Raw genomic sequence first — 17,842 nt, forward strand, 5'->3', positions numbered from 1 at the left:
AAACTTCCAGCACCAGGATTAATGCTTTCTGCCTTACTCTGCAGCAGGTCATGAAAACAAATGCTATACCACTAGTCCAAAGAGGAAGATTTCAAAGGCATTCCCTCACCTAGTTCTAAGGACACTCCTCCCACAGAAAGCAAAGACCCCACACAACTAGCTCAGGAATAAGCAAACACTATCCCACGAGCTAATACCTGCACAGCTGCTGGCCGGGCTAACAGGGTCTCTCTCAGTGCCCGATTCAGACTCTGAATGGGCGACTCCTCACTTGCGGCTGCATCTGTTGGCCTTGGCAAAAAGTCCGGCTGGTCCTCCTTGTCACTCTCCACCAGGGATGACCGGCAGGGTTCACTCAGGACAGCTTCAAATTTCTTCATGAATTTAAAGAGGGTTCTGGCCCCAGGTAATGACAGAGATGGGCAGAAAAAAATAGGATGGAAAGTGAGGAAATACGTAAATGACATATAACACATACATAGATAACTTAATAACTTGTACCTTTGGTACATAATGAGCTCCTTAGAAACTCATAATCTTTTTTTAAAGGAAAAAGTATGGCAGGTATTCTGGTCTCTCTTTTCTAGGAGGAAAAAAAAGCCAGGAATGGTGGGATCGCTTTGCTCCAGGTGAGCAGGCGGCAGAGGAGTCGGCCTTCCACGGCACACAGCCGGCTCTGCCTCCAGACACGGCCGCTCCTCCTGCAGGGAGACTGTGCTTCGGGTGGAAGGGCGTGGCGTTGGGAAGCCAGCATAACAGTCTAGTGTTTTTTAGTTAAGTTCAAGGCAGCACAAGTCAGGCCTCTGTAACAAGGTAGTCATGCTGTCTATCATTCAAAAATTCTGAGTTTTGGTCACCCCCAGCTTTAAAAGATCAATTACCTGTGTGTCTTTTCCACAGATTGTTTAATAGACCAGAAGCTGACATCATTCCACTTGGATATCTTAACAAATTCCTGTAAGATAAATGAGGCTCAAGGAATGGCTTTATAAAGCTGGTGTCATTCTGTTCTTTCTAGATCATCTGTTTGCCGAAGACCAGAGCCCACTACATCTCAAACACAGGACCGTGTGTCAGTGAACAAGTAAAACAAGTGTAATAAAGGAACCATGTGTTTGTCTCAAAGCAATGGGGAAAAAAAGTGCTGCTACAATCAGTAGGTCACTATGTACTCTAGCTTAAACCAGGGTTGGTTCCACAACCACTGAAAGTGTCAGAAAGAGAGGATCCTCCTTACACCCCCAGCACCTCAACAGCCCATAGACCAACACCAGATGGTGCGCGTCTGAGGTGGAAGATCAGCCTGGGCAAGACCAGGGGAGTGGGCACTAACATCCCTCTTAGGAGCCTCTGAAAAGGGGCCACGCCCCAGAACCCTCACACATGCGGCCAGGTCAGCAATGGAGCCAATGCCACAAAATGCAAAACCCACCATCCTAGTTGGCAGTTGCAACGCTCTCCTCCATTCCCCAGATCCCCCTGCCTCAGAGTCAAATGGATTAAATAACAGAACTGAGGAAGAATTTGCTGATTTTGTCCTCCCAAGAGTGATTATGACAGCCGTTCATCTTACTTTAAGCTCTTTTTCTAGGGGGGAACGAAGTTCCACAATTTTGGCCTGGACCCGGTCAAAGAACTGCTTGTAATAATGGTACAAATTCCATAGAACACTACAAAGTGAATCTGGAAGAAATAAAAAAGAAACAAAAACACCACACTTGCTGCATGTGCTGCTGGCTCCCCCTCTGAGGTTCACAGTTCAGTGATGATCCTTCCTCCTTACTCTTTAGGCCACGAGATTACAGTGCAATGTAGCACATGCAGACTATATAACAGCTCATCAGGAAGCCGGGGTTAACCAGTTCCCAGAGATGCAGGCTCTAAATCCTACCCTATATTTTCATTTCAGTTTGTACTAGATATTTTGGTTGCACTTTTGTTCTTAAAGATGGTGTACTCAGACATTCTGCCAAACTCACAACTTCCAACCCTTTCTCGGAATCTTATTGTAAAGTCAGCATAAACTAAGCTTGTTTTAAAAGATGGCATATTAAGAGGCTCACCTTGACTGCTCATTCACGTAAATCTATATTCATTTTACAGAGACACTTTTGTCTAAACTGCTGTGGTCAGCGATAGGAATCGACAGTAGAAGTTTTATGTGCAGTTACTTGACACGTGGCAGCGCTCTCCCGAGATCAAAGAACCTAATAATAATGGCCTGGATCAAGCAGAAGCTTAGCAGGACATATGCACTGTCTAGACAGAAAGATGTGCTGCCTCAACATGCCAGCTCCCGAGCTCTGCATCTGGTGATTTACCTCTGCCACGGTTCGCTAGCCAGGGCTTCATTTATAACCAGTCTGTACTCAACTTTAACGTTTTTCTCTCTATCTAACCTGAATCACATTATAGGAAAAGACAACTGAAACTGTCTTGTTTAAAACCTGGTATGCAAAAAGACACCTGTTTCATGTGGAGAATTCAAAGGGTAAAATTAAAGAAAAAATATTATACATACATATGTATATCCTTACCTTTTCCTTCAACTTGTGGCATCAGCAAGACATGACAATGGAAAACCAGTAACATCTGAAGTCGTACGTGGAACTCTCCCAGTGAAGATCCTTCAATAAATGCTTGTAACGTGCTGACCAGCAACATCAGCGTCATCTGTCTGTCATCTTTAGAGATTCAAAGAAGAAAACATATACGTGCCTGCAACCATCACTTGCTGTCACAAAGCGCACACAGTCTACTATGGGATTCCCGAGGGATGGCCGTCAAGTAAAGACACCAGTTAAGGTGAAGCTTTGAAGCAAGGACCACAGCTAAATTCCAAGCTGATTTAAAAACTACAGCCCCACTCAGGGTATGTGTGAAATGCACTCACAGCGAATTAGGAAACTGAATTATGAGGCACTTGTTCTAAGTATGAGTTGAAACTCTTTTAACTATTACCTGGTCCAAGACAGAAACTTTCTCTTTGACTTGTCTCATAGATATAGAGAAGAAGGAAACTTTATCTTATGACTAGCTCTCTAGACTCTGGACAAGTCACTTAAACCTCTCTGACTTCCATTATTATTCTTAGTAAGAATAAAACTATACAGCTTTCTTGGCTGACCTCTCAGGAATACCTCGCAGTCAAATGATACATCCTACGTGAAAGTAGTGGGGTGAGGACACGTGGTAGCAGGTAAATCCCACACTCTGCAGCACTTCAAGCTTAGCTTGGACCCTCTAAATAAGCAGGGAATTTACAGACGGTGTTACCTTCCTGCTCTTCTGTTTGTTCTTGCATGTGCTTCTCCAGCATCTGATAGATGGAGAACCAATGCTTGGTGGATTTCTCAGTATGGCGTTTCATGGTATTATCCAAACTCATGGACCAGCAGCTGAAACATGGAAGTAGAGGCCAAGGAGGCATTTAAGGAAACCTATTCAAACATCTGAAACCACAGAAGCAGAAGCTAAATATTCACTATTCTCTCCTCCCAAATGGAGATGGAGAAGCTCCCAGTCTGCTGCCTCTGAACGCATGCTGTTGTCTGGTCTCTAGCTGACATACTACATAAACTCTGAGGAAACAAACTATTCAAAGACTATATCCCTACAACCCAAGCTCAGGAGGGGAAGTGACAATTGTATCACTTACTTCAGTTCCAGTTTACGCCAACGGATGACCATCTGAGTGACCACATCAAGATGTTTCCGCAGAGACAGGGCCCGACTTGCATTCTCCTCCCAATCCTGAAGAAACACAGATAAAAATTTACTATGGCCATTATTCAGTCCCCTGACCACCTCCTCACTCAGGAACACCCTGGACTTTTCTTGAGCAAAGACCCCTGGGACCTTCAACAACTTTTATACTGATTTACCAATAACTAACCAGAATGAGTTTACATCCAGCTAATCCAGCTTTGAGTTCTTTCTGGTCACTTTACAGACCTCCAGCAGAGCAAATAGCACAGGGTTTGGAGACCTGAGTCTGAATCCCTGTTGTTAGTCACGTGACCCCTCCAAAGTCCAGAGCCCTAATCTGAAAATCAGGGGAGCACCAGCCGCTTCAGAGGCTGTGAGAGGACTGAGGGGCTGAAGAGTGGAGGCACCCTGCCGGTCTGAAGGCCAACCCAGAAGTCCTGGCAGACTGAGCCCTTAGGACTGGTGGACGCTGCGTCCCACCCTTGAGAACAGGTGAGGCAGGTCCCCTATGTGTCCCATGGAGGCAGTGGCTTCACCTGCAATAATCTGACCTTATGTCAGAAAAACCAAGGAGGTTCATCCTTTTCCAACCCAAACTATCACATCCTGTCCCTCTAACAATAAGAGAATCTCTTCAGTTGACTATAACTAAAATGAGGACCGGAGAGAATCCTCTTACCTGTGCCTTTGCCAGAAGGATCTCTAAGCCATTCAGGAACTTCGAGATGGGGCTGGAAAGTGGGAAACTACGAATCCTGTCCATTACAACCAGCAGCTGCGGGGTGCGGGGAGAGGGGAGGGAAGGGGGGAGAAGATTTGGGCATCCTTGTGGGGCTGTCAATCACCCAAAGTCACAGGGTACTGAAGAGGGGCCTGACTGGAAGTGTCATGCAAAGGCCCTGCTTCGTGAGCACTTAGGAAAGCTGCGGGTGAAACCTCCAGGGCTGCAGATCCTGCCCAAGATAAACACTTTATCTGCTGCATTACTCTGGAAATAAGATTGAGTTTGATAAAGTAATTACTCTTATTACTCTGTTATAAGTTATTACAGAATTAGCTGAAGATCACAGAGCAAGGTCTGAGTTAAAACTGCCAATGTTGAAAACGCCAGGCCCTTGTTAGTGTAAGGATGTGTCTGAATACAGAGAGCAACATAGCAGCACTTCAGTATATGGACGGCAAACCCTGAGCAGCAGATAAAATAAGTGGAATCTCAAAACACCATTTACACAACAGCATTACAACCTGGTATATTCATCCTACAGGGAATAGCACTGCACTGAACCGCACTTCTGTAAACCTCTGTTTGTGTATCCAGTGTGCAAGTCACTGCCCCCAGGACAGTGAGAGGCCGCCTCCCCACCGCTGCCCTACCTGCTCAAGCGCCGGATGTTCCGGCCAATCCTGCAGCAGCTGGTGGACGGCCTCTGAGAAGCCTTGAAGCACAGGCTGGCAGTGCCGAGCTTCCGGGACGTTGGGGTGATGGTAGAAGTCATAGGGACCGTCAGGCTTCACCATCAGGTCCAAGGTCCCCTCCCCAAAGAGAGCGTTACGGGACAGGGTGTAGGCCAAAAGTTGGCTGCCCAAGAGCTGGTCATTCAGCTCAACTCCTGTGAAGTTACCAAGATCACTGTAAGTTGGTATCAAGTTACAATGAGGTCAGCAACATGCTCAGAAATAATGAATGACTGCGACGAAATGAAGTAGATATTGCAATGCCATTCACCCCCAAAGCAGCAAAGGTCTAAAAGACTGTGACCCCAATACTACAGTGGTCACCAAAATCTGCCCCAAGTTTCGGTATATACAGAGGAACTCAGATACTGCCTACATGTGATCAAGAGGGTGCAGAGTTTGGTTTGATGGATTCTAATTCCCAGTTTTTGTAGCTCTTCTTGGTAGGCAGACATGAAATTTAAAGCCTCCTTCCTACTTGCAAGGAATAACTCATGAGGTCACGTAGGAAACTGCATCAAACCATATCCTGTGAGATTAATTTCTGAGTTGCCAGGGTGCTCCCAGGAATACATGATTTCATTAGAAAAGCACTGAAGCTGTGAAAGGGAAATTGGAAATAATGCGGAGAAACAAGACCATTTAAACTAATTCTATATCCTTACTCTTAATCCCTTTGCCCCCACATATTCAAAGGGTGAAAACCCATCTTTATTGCAGAATTTTAAATTTTTGGAATTAGCTTAAGTCCTTTAAGCTAAGGAAACTCCATCAATAAGGAATTTAGCAAAAACAGGGACGTAATAGTTTCAGTTGTTCCAGAAGTAGCAATCACATCTATTCGTTTTGATTTCCCAAGAGCTTAACAAAAGTAAACTGCCATACCCATCAGGGGGTAGAAGTTTGTGACAAGCGACGCCCCAGTCTGGTAGCAGGACAGAAACAGGCTGAGGTAGTGATCCGCCCCATGGGGCGGCGGCGTCTGCTGGTACCAGAGGGACCGAGCAAAGCCGAGGCACAGCTGCTGGTGTATCAGCATCACAGCCTGCATCGAGCTCTGTGACAGGAGGGCGGGCTCTGTGGCGGCCTCCTCTTCTTGCCCATCTGAAGGTCCCTTCTTTGCCTCTAGTGTTGGTTCTACCAAAATATCTGCGAAGTCCTGTAAATAATATTAGAGCAATTGAACTTTTAAAGTCAAAATCCAGTTCTAATAAGACTAAAAGGAAGGGGGAAGGATGGAGTGTGAATGATCAAGAAAATGAAATAGGGAATTACGTGCATTGAGAAATGTTTTAAAAATTACAAAACCATTCAGAGGGATGTAACAGGAACTAACATAGTGCTGTAGGTCAGTTATAGAGTAAATCCAAAGAGTTCTCATCACAAGGAAAAAAATTTTTTCATTTTATATCTATATGAGATGATGGATGTTCACTAAACTTACTGTGATAATCATTTCATGACGTTACATCACATCATTATGCTGTACACCTTAAACTCATACAGTGCTGTATGTCTATTATATCTCAATAAAATTGGAATGAAAAAAAAAGAATTCAAAGGGCAGGTGTGTGGTATCAAGAGAATTTGTTCCAACCTCTCCATGCAGTGGGAAGTGTTTCCTGAACTCCCACTCTTCCTCCTCCTCCTCGCTCAGGGCTGTCCTAGAGTTCCTGCTCCGGTATCTGTACAGGCTGCTTTCCTGCTCAGCCTTCTCTTGGGCTCTGCGTTCCTGTTCATCCCACTCATTGATGATTTCCTAAAAAAAAATCACACATTCCGAAGGAAGCTCATTTGCCTTTGCTGAGGCATTTACAATGAACAGAGGCAAGACTTGCTATCTCTTCCTCATGAAAACAAAATACCATGGTTCACGAACAAATAAATGCCAACATCCAAGACACTAAATTCCATGTGACAGAGAGCAAATGGGATTTGTTTTCAAACTGTGTATCTGCAGCAACCTGAGTTTCCTAACCGCCCCCCCCGGCTGTACTGTTACAATTTCGCAGGTGTGAAAACTTGCTGTAGTGGCACGACTGGGGACTTCCCATCAGCCGTGAATGGTGCGCTGCATTAAGGACAGGGTGAGGGTCAGCAACGTGGGTGTGTGATGCAGACTGCACTTGGCCAGCACCTCAGGGAGATATCCTGGGGGTTTGGAAAAGGGAAAATGGGCTGGGGACTGGGTGGTCGAGGGCAACCAATCAGGCAAAACTAGGCTATACGATACCAGACATTTCTTAAATTCCCTATTACCTCTAAAGCCCTACGACTGGCAAAAACTATAAAGAAACCACCCAGTATTGAGAAGAACTGAGGAGATAAGCAACCCCAGGATGACAATTTGTATTAAAAGCCCAAGCAAGCAGTTAACCTTTGTCTCAGCAATTCTGTTTTCTATAAGTTTTACCCAAAGATCTAGCTTTAAGACTTTTAGGACAGCACTGGTTTGGGTTTTTTTTCTTCCCAAAACAGAAAAAAAACCTTTACATATAAATGTAAATATTCAGTGACAGGAACTGTTAAATGACTTACCCATAAAACAGAAAACCTGGCAGTCACTAAATATGATGCAGGTGGAGAATACCATAATCATGGGGGAAATAAGCACTAAATTTTAGCTGTTAGGTTTTTAAAGGCAAGTTATAAAACAGAATGGACTTTCTTAGTGGTTTGTAGGGCTCGAGCCATTTGAGGACATTATCTCGGGGACCACGGAGGGTATAGCATTGTCCTCAACCAGAGCAGCCCTTTTATCTGTTAAATACTGGATCACTCTGCTAATATTTGTATTTTTAAAAAGGGTCTTACTCCCCGCCACCCAAAAAAATTGTAAACCACTGGGAAAAAACAGCTGTAAAAAATTTAGTGTCACAGACATACACTTACAGATACATGCACAAGTAAGCAAGCCTAGAATAGAACACACCAATGTGTTAACAGTTATATAGTTTTGAGTGGCAGAATCTAATAATTTCGCTTATACTTAGTCTTTTAATTGTCTACAATGAAAACAAATTGCTTTTGTTGATAAGGGGAAAAACAGAATTATTTATTTATTTTTTTATTTTTGTGGTATGCGGGCCTCTCACTGTTGTGGCCTCTCCCGTTGCAGAGCACAGGCTCCGGACGCGCAGGCTCAGCAGCCATGGCTCACGGGCCCAGCCGCTCCGCGGCATGTGGAATCTTCCAGGACCGGGGCACGAACCCGCATCCCCTGCATCGGCAGGCGGACTCTCAACCGCTGAGCCACCAGGGAAGCCCCAGAATTTATTTTATTTTATTTTCTTGGCTGCACTGCTTGGCTTGCAGGATCTTAGTTCCCCAACTAGGGATTGAACCTGGGCCCCTATTTTCTTAATATTAATAAAAGTTCATTCAATTACATGGCAAAACCCACCATAAAGTCAAACAACCAATAAAAAAGGGGAGAATATTTGCAGTGTGTATCAGGCACAAAGGGCTAACAACACTAATGTTTTTTAATCTCTTAAAAATTGACAAAGGCCCCTAAACCTGACAGTTAAAAGGGGAAAGCCAAGTAGCAGACACTAGATCCCCAGGCCTACCCACAGTCTCACCTACACCGGGCACTGCTAGTGTCCTGCAGGCGCCCTGCTCGTGTCCCCAGCTCCCGTCAGGAGGAGGGCTTACCTGACACACATGTCTGAAGAGCTGCAGGGCCTGCTGGTCCAGCTCTCCCTTGCACAGCACGTGGGAGCGCAGGTACAGGAGGGCGTTCAGCAGCAGCTGTTCTTGGGTGGGGCAGGACCTCTGGCTCTTGCCCTCCAGCTCCTTTCCTCCCAGGCGCTTAAGGAGCAGCTTCCCAAGGCCTCGCAGGACCTCCTCCGACTTCACCGAGCACAAAGCATCTGCGTGAGCATAGTAGGTGGGGAAGGTGGGGCCCACTGATGGGAAAGCCAACAGGGATGTGGCCAGGGCACCCAGCCTGTGCGCACAGAGCACGCCACCATGGAGTGAGGCGTGGACCTCGCACGCCACCAGCCGCATGCCGTGCTGCAGCTGCAGGACGGATGCCTGCAGCGGGGCCACTGCGTCTGGGTAAAGGGCGAACTCCTCTGCCAGCCGCCTCCGGAACTGGTGGTGTGACTGCTGCCAAGAGGCCTCCTCCTTCAGAAGGTTCTGGGCCATCTGGGCAGCCCGAGGTCCGTCCGTGTGGAGGGCCTGCAGGAGCCGAGTGAGCAGGTCCTGAACGGCAGAGGCCTTGGCGATGCTGGTGACATAGTGGTGGACCTCCTGTACCAGGGACTCATACGCAGGCAGCGGGGGCCTGAAGGCCTGCTTCTTGGACAGGCTACAGATTAAGTTCTCCAGCTGATCAATTCTCTGGCGAAGCAACCTAAAGGCAAATTAACACAGTATGTCAGAAGCAAAGCAGCAAATCTAGACTGAGCCTCAGGAAAACAGAAGGAAGACATTTCAGCTACTGAGGCATAAAATGATATATGGACCATTATAATGCAAATGGATAATATATACACAGGCATTTACCATGTGCAACACATGTCGTCAAGCATTTCGGAGGCAGGTCTCATTGAAGTGGGCACTATTATCTTCCTTTTACAAATGTGGCACTGAGGTTTAAGGTATGGAGTGGTCTACCCGAGGTTTAAAGCCAAAGGTCAGGGACAGCACTGGAACTCGGGACCCACTACTGAACAGTATTTCCTAAGGTAACAGACCTCCACAGTGCACGTCATCACAGCCCACTCCTTCCACATTGAGAATAAGCTCTGCTTTCAACCCTTCTGGCCCCATGTGAGTCCTCCCCCTCCTTTCACAGAGTATGTATTTTTCCTGATTATAACCATGGCTTTGAGATCTACCTGCTAATGTAGTTCAGAGATGTAGATCATAACCTCAGCTTAACAATGTAATTATACTAAAAAATGTCTTTTTAAAAAGAATATTCAAGCCAATAACCCCCAACTGGAATAATCACTACGGTGTTACCTGACGTGAGGATGAGAGTGACCGAGGACGACTTCATCCTCCAGGCCTCTTCCGGTCTGCAGCTGGGATGAGAGGCTCCGGGTCTTCCACTCACACTGCAGCTGTTGTAACTAGCGGAAGAGGAGAGACTGGTGTGCTGTGCCCAGCTAGGACCAGGTCCCCGAGACAAAGCCCTGGGGGGAGGGTCGCTCCCTGGATGGAAGGAACCTGAATGACCCAAGGGCAGGGGTTTCTGTTCCACTAACCTGGACCACTCACCTCAGAGCTGTCAGGTGAAAAGACACTATCTCATTTATGCCAATGAACTTCTAAGTCTCTGCTACAGCAGTCTGGTCATCACCCCAACTAACATAATTTTCCTTCTTCAAAATATAGAACTAGAGTATCACCATCTTAATGTATTCAGTTCCCGAGTTTGGTTGGAAGTTCAAATAGCAAGAGATACACCACATTATCCGAATCTACCTACTTCCTGAGTTTTGGATAACACACACCCAAAGTTCAAAACCTAAGGAATGCTATACCCTGTCTAAAGAAGTTACCCAAATCCATATATCCACAACTTGCTTTAGGCAGAGGGATCTGGATAGGGAGGGATACCACTAGTGTTCTCCTGTTATGCCCTCTGACCAGGGCAGCCTATCAGCAGACACATCAGAATGGCCCCTCCCGGTGTCTGAACCTACTCAGAGGAACCCGCAAAGAGGAGAACACAGTCTTTAGAACACACTCCTGGGATGTCACAGGGAAGCTTATGTAAAATCATCCCTCTGTGCTCTGAGCAACCATAGGGAGAGAAAGGAGTAATATACTAAGCAAAGCCAGCCAGTCAGGGATGCAGCCCGCGCTCCAAACCCTCCCTCCATACCTCTTCCTTGGCATACTTGAGCTTGTACTCCCTCTTCACGGCGGGGTCGAAGCGTGCCTGGGGAAGCCAGGTCTGGATCTGGAGCAGGCCCAGGCTCACCCACAGACTCCCACGGAGGGCTGGCTCAGGCAGGTCCCGCTTACCCTCCCCCTCCCCAAACAAGTGGCGCAGGGAGGTGAGCAAAAGGCACAGCAGCTCCTTGGGCAGCATCTCGTGCCCGGCCATGTCGCCGAGAGTCTGGCCCACATGCTGGCATGCCTGGCTGTCCCCAGGCAGCAGCTGCTCACAGTTCTGCACATACTCCTGCCGCCGGGGCTCGGGGAGCAGCTCTGCCAGGCCAGCCAAGTGCCGGCACAGCACCAGCCGCTGGAGCTGGGAATCCGTGCGTCTGTGGGGACAGGGAAGCACTTAAGGGTCTGCGTCACAGCGACCACCATTCCTTTCTCATGCTACTGTTCTTCCAGAAAATGACAAGACAGACTGCACTGCCTACACCTAGAGGTCAATTTCTTTTCTCACTAAATCTGATACGGTTTTCTAAGTACCGCCTTCTTGATCACAATATACTCACAGCTGACAGAGTGGCTGGCCAGCTCACAGCAGTCTCTGTCATGGACTGAAAACCTGCTCATCTAGCCAGAAAACACCCTTCCTCCACCCACCGGAACTAGCCACTATTGGAGAAAGCTCTGACTGAGGTCCCCACTACATGCTCTGGAGGAAAGACGGGAGCTGTACCGTCTACCCGGGGGAGGGAATACCTGAACTCTGCTATGGAAGGGACAGCCATGTTGGTCCAAAGCACCGAGCTCATGTCCTGGAGCTGCTGTGATCTCTCAACCCACTCCCCCAGGGTGACATGTGAGGAGGACAGGATGGGGAGGCCGCTCACATCCCAGGGACTTGCTCTGTAGCTGCTGGTCAAGACTTCAAAGCAGCACTTGGAGAACACGGCTCTACTGAGACTTCCAGGACCCTGATAAGGGGAGAGGAGTCATGTTAACTTTAACTTTTAGAAATAAAAAAAAAAAGGGTTTCAACAAGCGGCACTGGGGCACCTTAGAGGAAAGAAAGAAATTTTAAAAGGAGATTCCGGTTGCTAGGAACAGGTAAACATCAGCCTGAGACAGGACCAGAAGGGCAGAACGGGGTCGGGTGCAGTGGGCCTTTGAAGGACTCCATTCTCTACGAACGAGGAGCCGTGGGGGCTTTAGTCGCAGAAGAAAAGCCCTCAAACCTGGGCATCAGGAAGACCAGTCGTGCAGCAGAGCTGGGGCAGGAAGGTGAGACGGGGAGGCAGGGGAAGGAGTTGGAAGACAAATAGAAGAGCCAGGGACAAGCCTGTCTCCCTGGACTATTAACCTGGGACACAGGAACAGCTGTCCACGAACAAAGGGTTAGCGGGTCAAATACACGAGAGCAAACCTGACTCTGTGCAACTCTTGGGGCCCCGTAAGGTTTAACACTAAAAGCTTTGAGAGATGTTTTACACTAAAGAAATCAATCTTGATACAGCAATGGAACAGGACTGAGTCCAAAATAAATCCATGAACATCGTGGGAAAAAGGTGTTATGACAGAGGTGGCCATTTCAAAAGAGATGGAAAGGATGAACTAGTCAAAACTGGTGTTGCTAATACTGCTTTTGGATATGCTTGTTTGTATTAAATAAAAAATTTGCATCCCCACCCCACAAAACAAGATATCCAGATGAGACTGATGTAAACATGAAACAAAAACAGAAAATATGAGGGCTTCCCTGGTGGCGCAGTGGATAAGAATCCGCCTGCCAATGCAGGGGACATGGGTTCAAGCCCAGGTCCGGGAAGATCCCACATGCCGCGGAGCAACTAAGCCCGTGTGCCACAACTACTGAGCCTGCACTCTAGAGCTCATGAGCCACGACTACTGAAGCCTGTGCTCCTAGAGCCCATGCTCCACAACCAGGGAAGCCACCGCAATGAGAAGCCCGCGTACCGCAATGAAGAGTAGCCCCCGCTCGCACAACTAGAGAAAGCCCACATGCAGCAATGAAGACCCAACGCAGCCGGGAAAAAAAAAAAAAGACAAAAAAATTTTTTTAACTCTCTGGGTAATGAAGGAAGACTTATTTAAAAAGCATGATACCAAAGCCAGAAAGTAGAAAGGGACCGGCATATTTGAAAAGAAAACACTATAAAACTTCTGTGATATAAGAAAACATCTTCGAACTTGAGAGACAACAGAACACTAGAAATGTATTTCCAAATATATGTTGGGTAAAGGTTTAATATCCATAATACATAAAGAGATCTTCAATAATAAAATGATGATTAATGACTTTTTTTTTAAACAAAATGAGCAATAAACATGACTGGAAAATTCAGAGAAAGAAATAAAAGCAATCAATATACATATGTAAAGACATTCAACCCGAATAATAATCAAAGGAATACACACCAAAATGAGATTTTTTTTTAAATTGTATGACTGGCAATAATTTAAAGTGTTAATAACACCTAGTGGGGCAAAGATACGGAAACACAGGATATATGATAAGTGAAACATGCTCTAGTCCCAAGTCCGCCGTGGTCATCCGGACTTCATGTTCTCCCTCTTCACTGTCTCCTTGCAGGTTTAAAAAGGAAAAAACGAGGCTTTCCCTGGTGGCGCAGTGGTTGAGAGTCTGCCTGCCGATGCAGGGGACACGGGTTCGTGCCCCGGTCCGGGAAGATCCCACATGCCACGGAGCGGCTGGGCCCGTGAGCCGTGGCCGCTGAGCCTGCGCGTCCAGAGCCTGTGCTCCACAACGGGAGAGGCCACAACAGTGAGATGCCCACATACCGTGCCAAAAAAAAAAAAAAAAAAGTGAACAAACGAAAACCTACTTCCCTAGACGTTCTGATAATATTTACAAATCTCTTTAAATGTGAAGACACTTTGGCCAAGGGTTAAATTCCAATTCTCATCACACATCCACAGAAATACTCAGACAAGTGGACAAAGGCTTATACAAGGGTAGTTGATGCAGGTATGTTTGCTACAGGAAGGGGGAGGAGAAGGCAAGAAACCTCAATGCTTATCAAGAAGAAAGTGATTGGGCTTCCCTGGTGGCGCAGTGGTTGAGAGTCCGCCTGCCGATGCAGGGGACACGGGTTTGTGCAGGAAGATCCCACATGCCGCAGAGCGGCTAGGTCCGTGAGCCATGGCCGCTGAGCCTGCGCTCCACAACGGGAGAGGCCACAGCAGTGACAGGTCCGCATACCACAAAAAAAAAAAAAAAAAAGAAGAAAGTGATTAAATGCATTCCAGCACATTAGTACAGTGGAATACCTTAAAAAGAATAAGCTGGAATGACAGGTGCAAATTTCCACGACATATCATGTGAACCAAGAAGGTGGCCTTGTTTTTGTTTACATATGTATTTAATATAAAAATACATGTTAACAGAAGGATACAGAGCAAAGAGTGGTTATTGCCAGTGAATTCTACATTATATATGTATATAAATACACATGTATACATATTGTGTATGTATATGTGTATGCACATATATATATACACACACACACATATGCACACATATCTACATGTTTCTGTACTGTTTAAAATCTTATAATTAGAAAAAATATTTCAATTAGAAAAGAAATTAAAGACTTTTTAAAGGAAATTGTGTTGACATTAATTCAGGATTTCCCAAATCATTTAAGATGGAATATCTTTTTTGAAGGTACACTTATTAATATCCTACAGAAAATAAAGTATTGCAATCACTTCCTTAGTCACTGCTCTATCCTAGGAATAAATGTTCATTGCTAGATCCACTGGGAAGTTTCTTCTACTATCATCAAACATTTTTATAATTTTATGGCAACAAACCTTTAACGTGGGGTCCAGAAGGGACTTGGGTGTCTCCCTCTGCTGCACGCCGGGCAGAGGGCTCCATGTGAGCCAGTATTCTGGATTTGTGGTCACAGTACTGCTCCAGAAAGATGTAAACGTGGAGTTAAATAACTCGGACCACAAAGAGATCCTTTCTTCAGTAGACATCTAGAGATAAAGGAATAATTAGATAAGAGTATTTGAGAAAGGTTCCATAAATCGTTATACGGTCTCTCTGTCTTGTAAGACTCATCTAAAACTAACATGGGTTTAAAGATTATTAATCCTAATGTTCCTGGTTTTCTGCCACCCCAGTTGTCTTGGTCAAGTCACTTAACCTATTTATAATTTTATAAAACATAAGATCTGACTTTATAAGAGTGCATGAGAAAACTTAATTAAAATAATCACACAATTACGTGATCAAAATAAATAAATGAACAAAACATTATCAAAAAAATTTAAGGTTGTACTAATGAAGTTACATTAACTACAGTTTACCACTATTCACATTTAATAGTTACTCTTGTGGAAGGGTAAAAAGCACTCTGACAATACATTTTTGAGCAAATAAAATAAAAATAAGCAAATATTTTAGCCTCATTTAACTGGAAACCAAATGAAATGAATCTGTGATAAGAGTAGAGAAATACCAAGGAAATTACTGCCAAAGAACATTCAAAGTTCTCCCCTTTGAAACTTAATTCAGATAAGACTAGAGTTTTACAACATGCAGTTTTTGAGATTAAATAAATAAATGTTCTGCAATCAGTCTGCCAGAGAAAATCTAATCAGCTCATAGCGTAAAGGAGGTTTTCTGATTTTGATTTTGGGTTTTACCTTTTGATGGTGCACTAAGGACCAAAGGTCTCGAAGCTCTTGAGGAGCAACTGGTGTGTGCTTAAGACAAAATGTGATGTGGTGACTTATCTCCTCCTCTATATGGGGTTGCTGGTTTTTGCTGGACCTGCTCCAAAAATAAAGAGGAAGAGAGAGTGGGCTGTAGGCTTTCAATGAGCTGCTAGAAAACTGCTAACTGCTATGTAAGGGAAGATGGAACACACAGGACTTCGAGTACATTTATTTAAAAATGAGCACATAATTCTACTGGAAAAACACCTAGTAACATACATACATTCATTCATTTATATAAATTTAATTAATTAATTTATTTATTTTTGGCTCTGTTGAGTCTTCATTGCTGTGCGCGGGCTTTCTCTAGTTGCGGTGTGTGGACTTACTGCAGTGGCTTCTCTTGTTGCAGAGCACAGGCTCTAGAGGTGCGGTTTTCAGTAGTTGTGGCGCACGGGCTTAGTTGCTCCGTGGCATGTGGGATCTTCCCGGACCAGGGTTCAAACCTGTGTCCCCTGCATTGGCAGGCAGATTCTTAACCATTGTGCCACCAGGGAAGTCCCACACCTAGTAACTTTTAGAAGTGGAGTCAAAACAGGCAAGGAATCTTCAAGAAGTTTTGGCTTTCCAAAGTGGCAAATGACCTCCCTCTGCTTCAGCAACTATGCCCCCTCAAGACAACGCTGTGCTTTGTTTTACATGTAGGATACACGGAATAACCTTGCAAGAAAATAAGTGCCCCCAAAGGAAAAAAACTGAAGGACGGCTCACCTTCTCAGGCAAGCCTGTGTCATAAAATCTGCTGTGACTCTGTACTGCCAAAGCATAGCCAGGTACTCCATTGCAGGCCAGAGCTGAACACTCCTGGTGAGTTGGATTAAGGAGGTAAAGGCTGGCTGTGACAGGGAGGAAGCTTCACTGTGCTTTTTCTCCAGAAAACCAAGTGAAATTCCTTTGGCTTTTAGTTCTGAACACTGAGCATTCACAAGACTCTTCAATTCATCTGGACAAAAAGACACACAGTGGTCAGTGGTCAGGCTCAGATTCCCAACAGCCAGTCACATGACCATTAGCTTAACCTGAGTTCAACTTCACCTGAGCGTGAGTGTCTCATGTGTTAATACAGGGGTCCCCAACCCCCCGTCTGCAGACTGTTAGGACCTGGGCCGCACAGCAGTACGTGAGCAGTGGGGCGAGCGAGCGAAGCTTCATCTGCCGCTCCCCATCGCTCCCCATCGCCGCCTGAGCCACCCCCGACCCATCCATGGAAAAACTCTCTTCCACGAAACCGGTCCCTGGTGCCAAAAAGGTTGGGGACCGCTGTGTTAAATAATGCTATTAATACCTGCACAATTCCAATGACAGAATTAAATAATATATGTAAAGTTTAGGGAATTCCCTGGCAGTCCAGGGGTTAAGACTTGGGTGCCGTGGATCTAGGTATGATCCCTGGTCGGGGAACTAGGATCCCACAAGCTGCGTGGTGTGGCCAAAAAAATTAAAAAAAAAAAAAAGTTTAGCCCTATGCCTGATACTTATTTAGTGGTCGGTATAGTATACAGGGAATAAATAAATAAATAAATAAATGAAAGGAGTATATCTAAGGGAAAACTTTAAAAAACGTACTGGCTGCAAATAAATTAATTAATTAAGAAAACTTATTGGCTGCAAAGCAGAGGATATGCTTAGAACATCTGTCAGCTAGCCAAACTCCAGAGCACATTACCTGGGTTGACATCTTCCAGAGTATTAGCTCTGAGGACCAACCCCCAGGCCCGTAGGAGACTTTTCTTTAATGTCCATTCAGAAGCAACCAGTTGGAGCCGACTAATGTCTTCCCACCATCCACTCTCCCCAAGGGCAGGCATCCGCTCTCTGATGGCAAGGGCTTTGTTAAAGACCTTCAACTGTGAAAAACACTCCACCACCAGCTTGTCCTGAAACAATAAAACCCAGGAGAGCCTATTACAGAGGAGAAGAGCAGTGCTTTTTAGCAGCCTATTCGTGGCTGAAAAACATGTTTTAAATATTTCCTTAATGATTCTATAAAACATAAAGCTGGTTTACTCCTGTAGATCTCAGGATATTCACAGTCATAAAGTTAAAAGTCTACTCAGCCTTA

At 45.5% G+C, this 17,842-nt stretch overlaps 1 protein-coding gene across 2 annotated transcripts in view; it reads right to left on the reverse strand.

Annotated features, from left to right (window-relative positions):
- MDN1 (midasin AAA ATPase 1) overlaps positions 1-17,842 on the reverse strand; it is a gene marked incomplete at both ends in the record, with an annotated part of 158,020 nt that overhangs the window by 38,442 nt on the left and 101,736 nt on the right. For both annotated transcript variants that reach the window (XM_079716367.1, XM_079716366.1), the window contains 18 exons: positions 198-396; positions 882-955; positions 1,574-1,683; positions 2,538-2,684; positions 3,277-3,398; positions 3,659-3,753; positions 4,388-4,483; positions 5,083-5,318; positions 6,049-6,322; positions 6,761-6,922; positions 8,821-9,526; positions 10,141-10,250; positions 11,009-11,396; positions 11,770-11,984; positions 14,866-15,036; positions 15,709-15,835; positions 16,492-16,723; positions 17,447-17,657. In XM_079716367.1, coding sequence (XP_079572493.1) covers positions 198-396; positions 882-955; positions 1,574-1,683; positions 2,538-2,684; positions 3,277-3,398; positions 3,659-3,753; positions 4,388-4,483; positions 5,083-5,318; positions 6,049-6,322; positions 6,761-6,922; positions 8,821-9,526; positions 10,141-10,250; positions 11,009-11,396; positions 11,770-11,984; positions 14,866-15,036; positions 15,709-15,835; positions 16,492-16,723; positions 17,447-17,657 — 3,675 coding nt within the window. The remainder of the gene's footprint in view (positions 1-197; positions 397-881; positions 956-1,573; positions 1,684-2,537; positions 2,685-3,276; positions 3,399-3,658; positions 3,754-4,387; positions 4,484-5,082; positions 5,319-6,048; positions 6,323-6,760; positions 6,923-8,820; positions 9,527-10,140; positions 10,251-11,008; positions 11,397-11,769; positions 11,985-14,865; positions 15,037-15,708; positions 15,836-16,491; positions 16,724-17,446; positions 17,658-17,842) is intronic.

The sequence above is a fragment of the Hyperoodon ampullatus genome, assembly GCF_949752795.1.
Source record: "Hyperoodon ampullatus genome assembly, chromosome: 12".
In the NCBI taxonomy this organism is placed as follows: Eukaryota; Metazoa; Chordata; class Mammalia; order Artiodactyla; family Ziphiidae; genus Hyperoodon; species Hyperoodon ampullatus.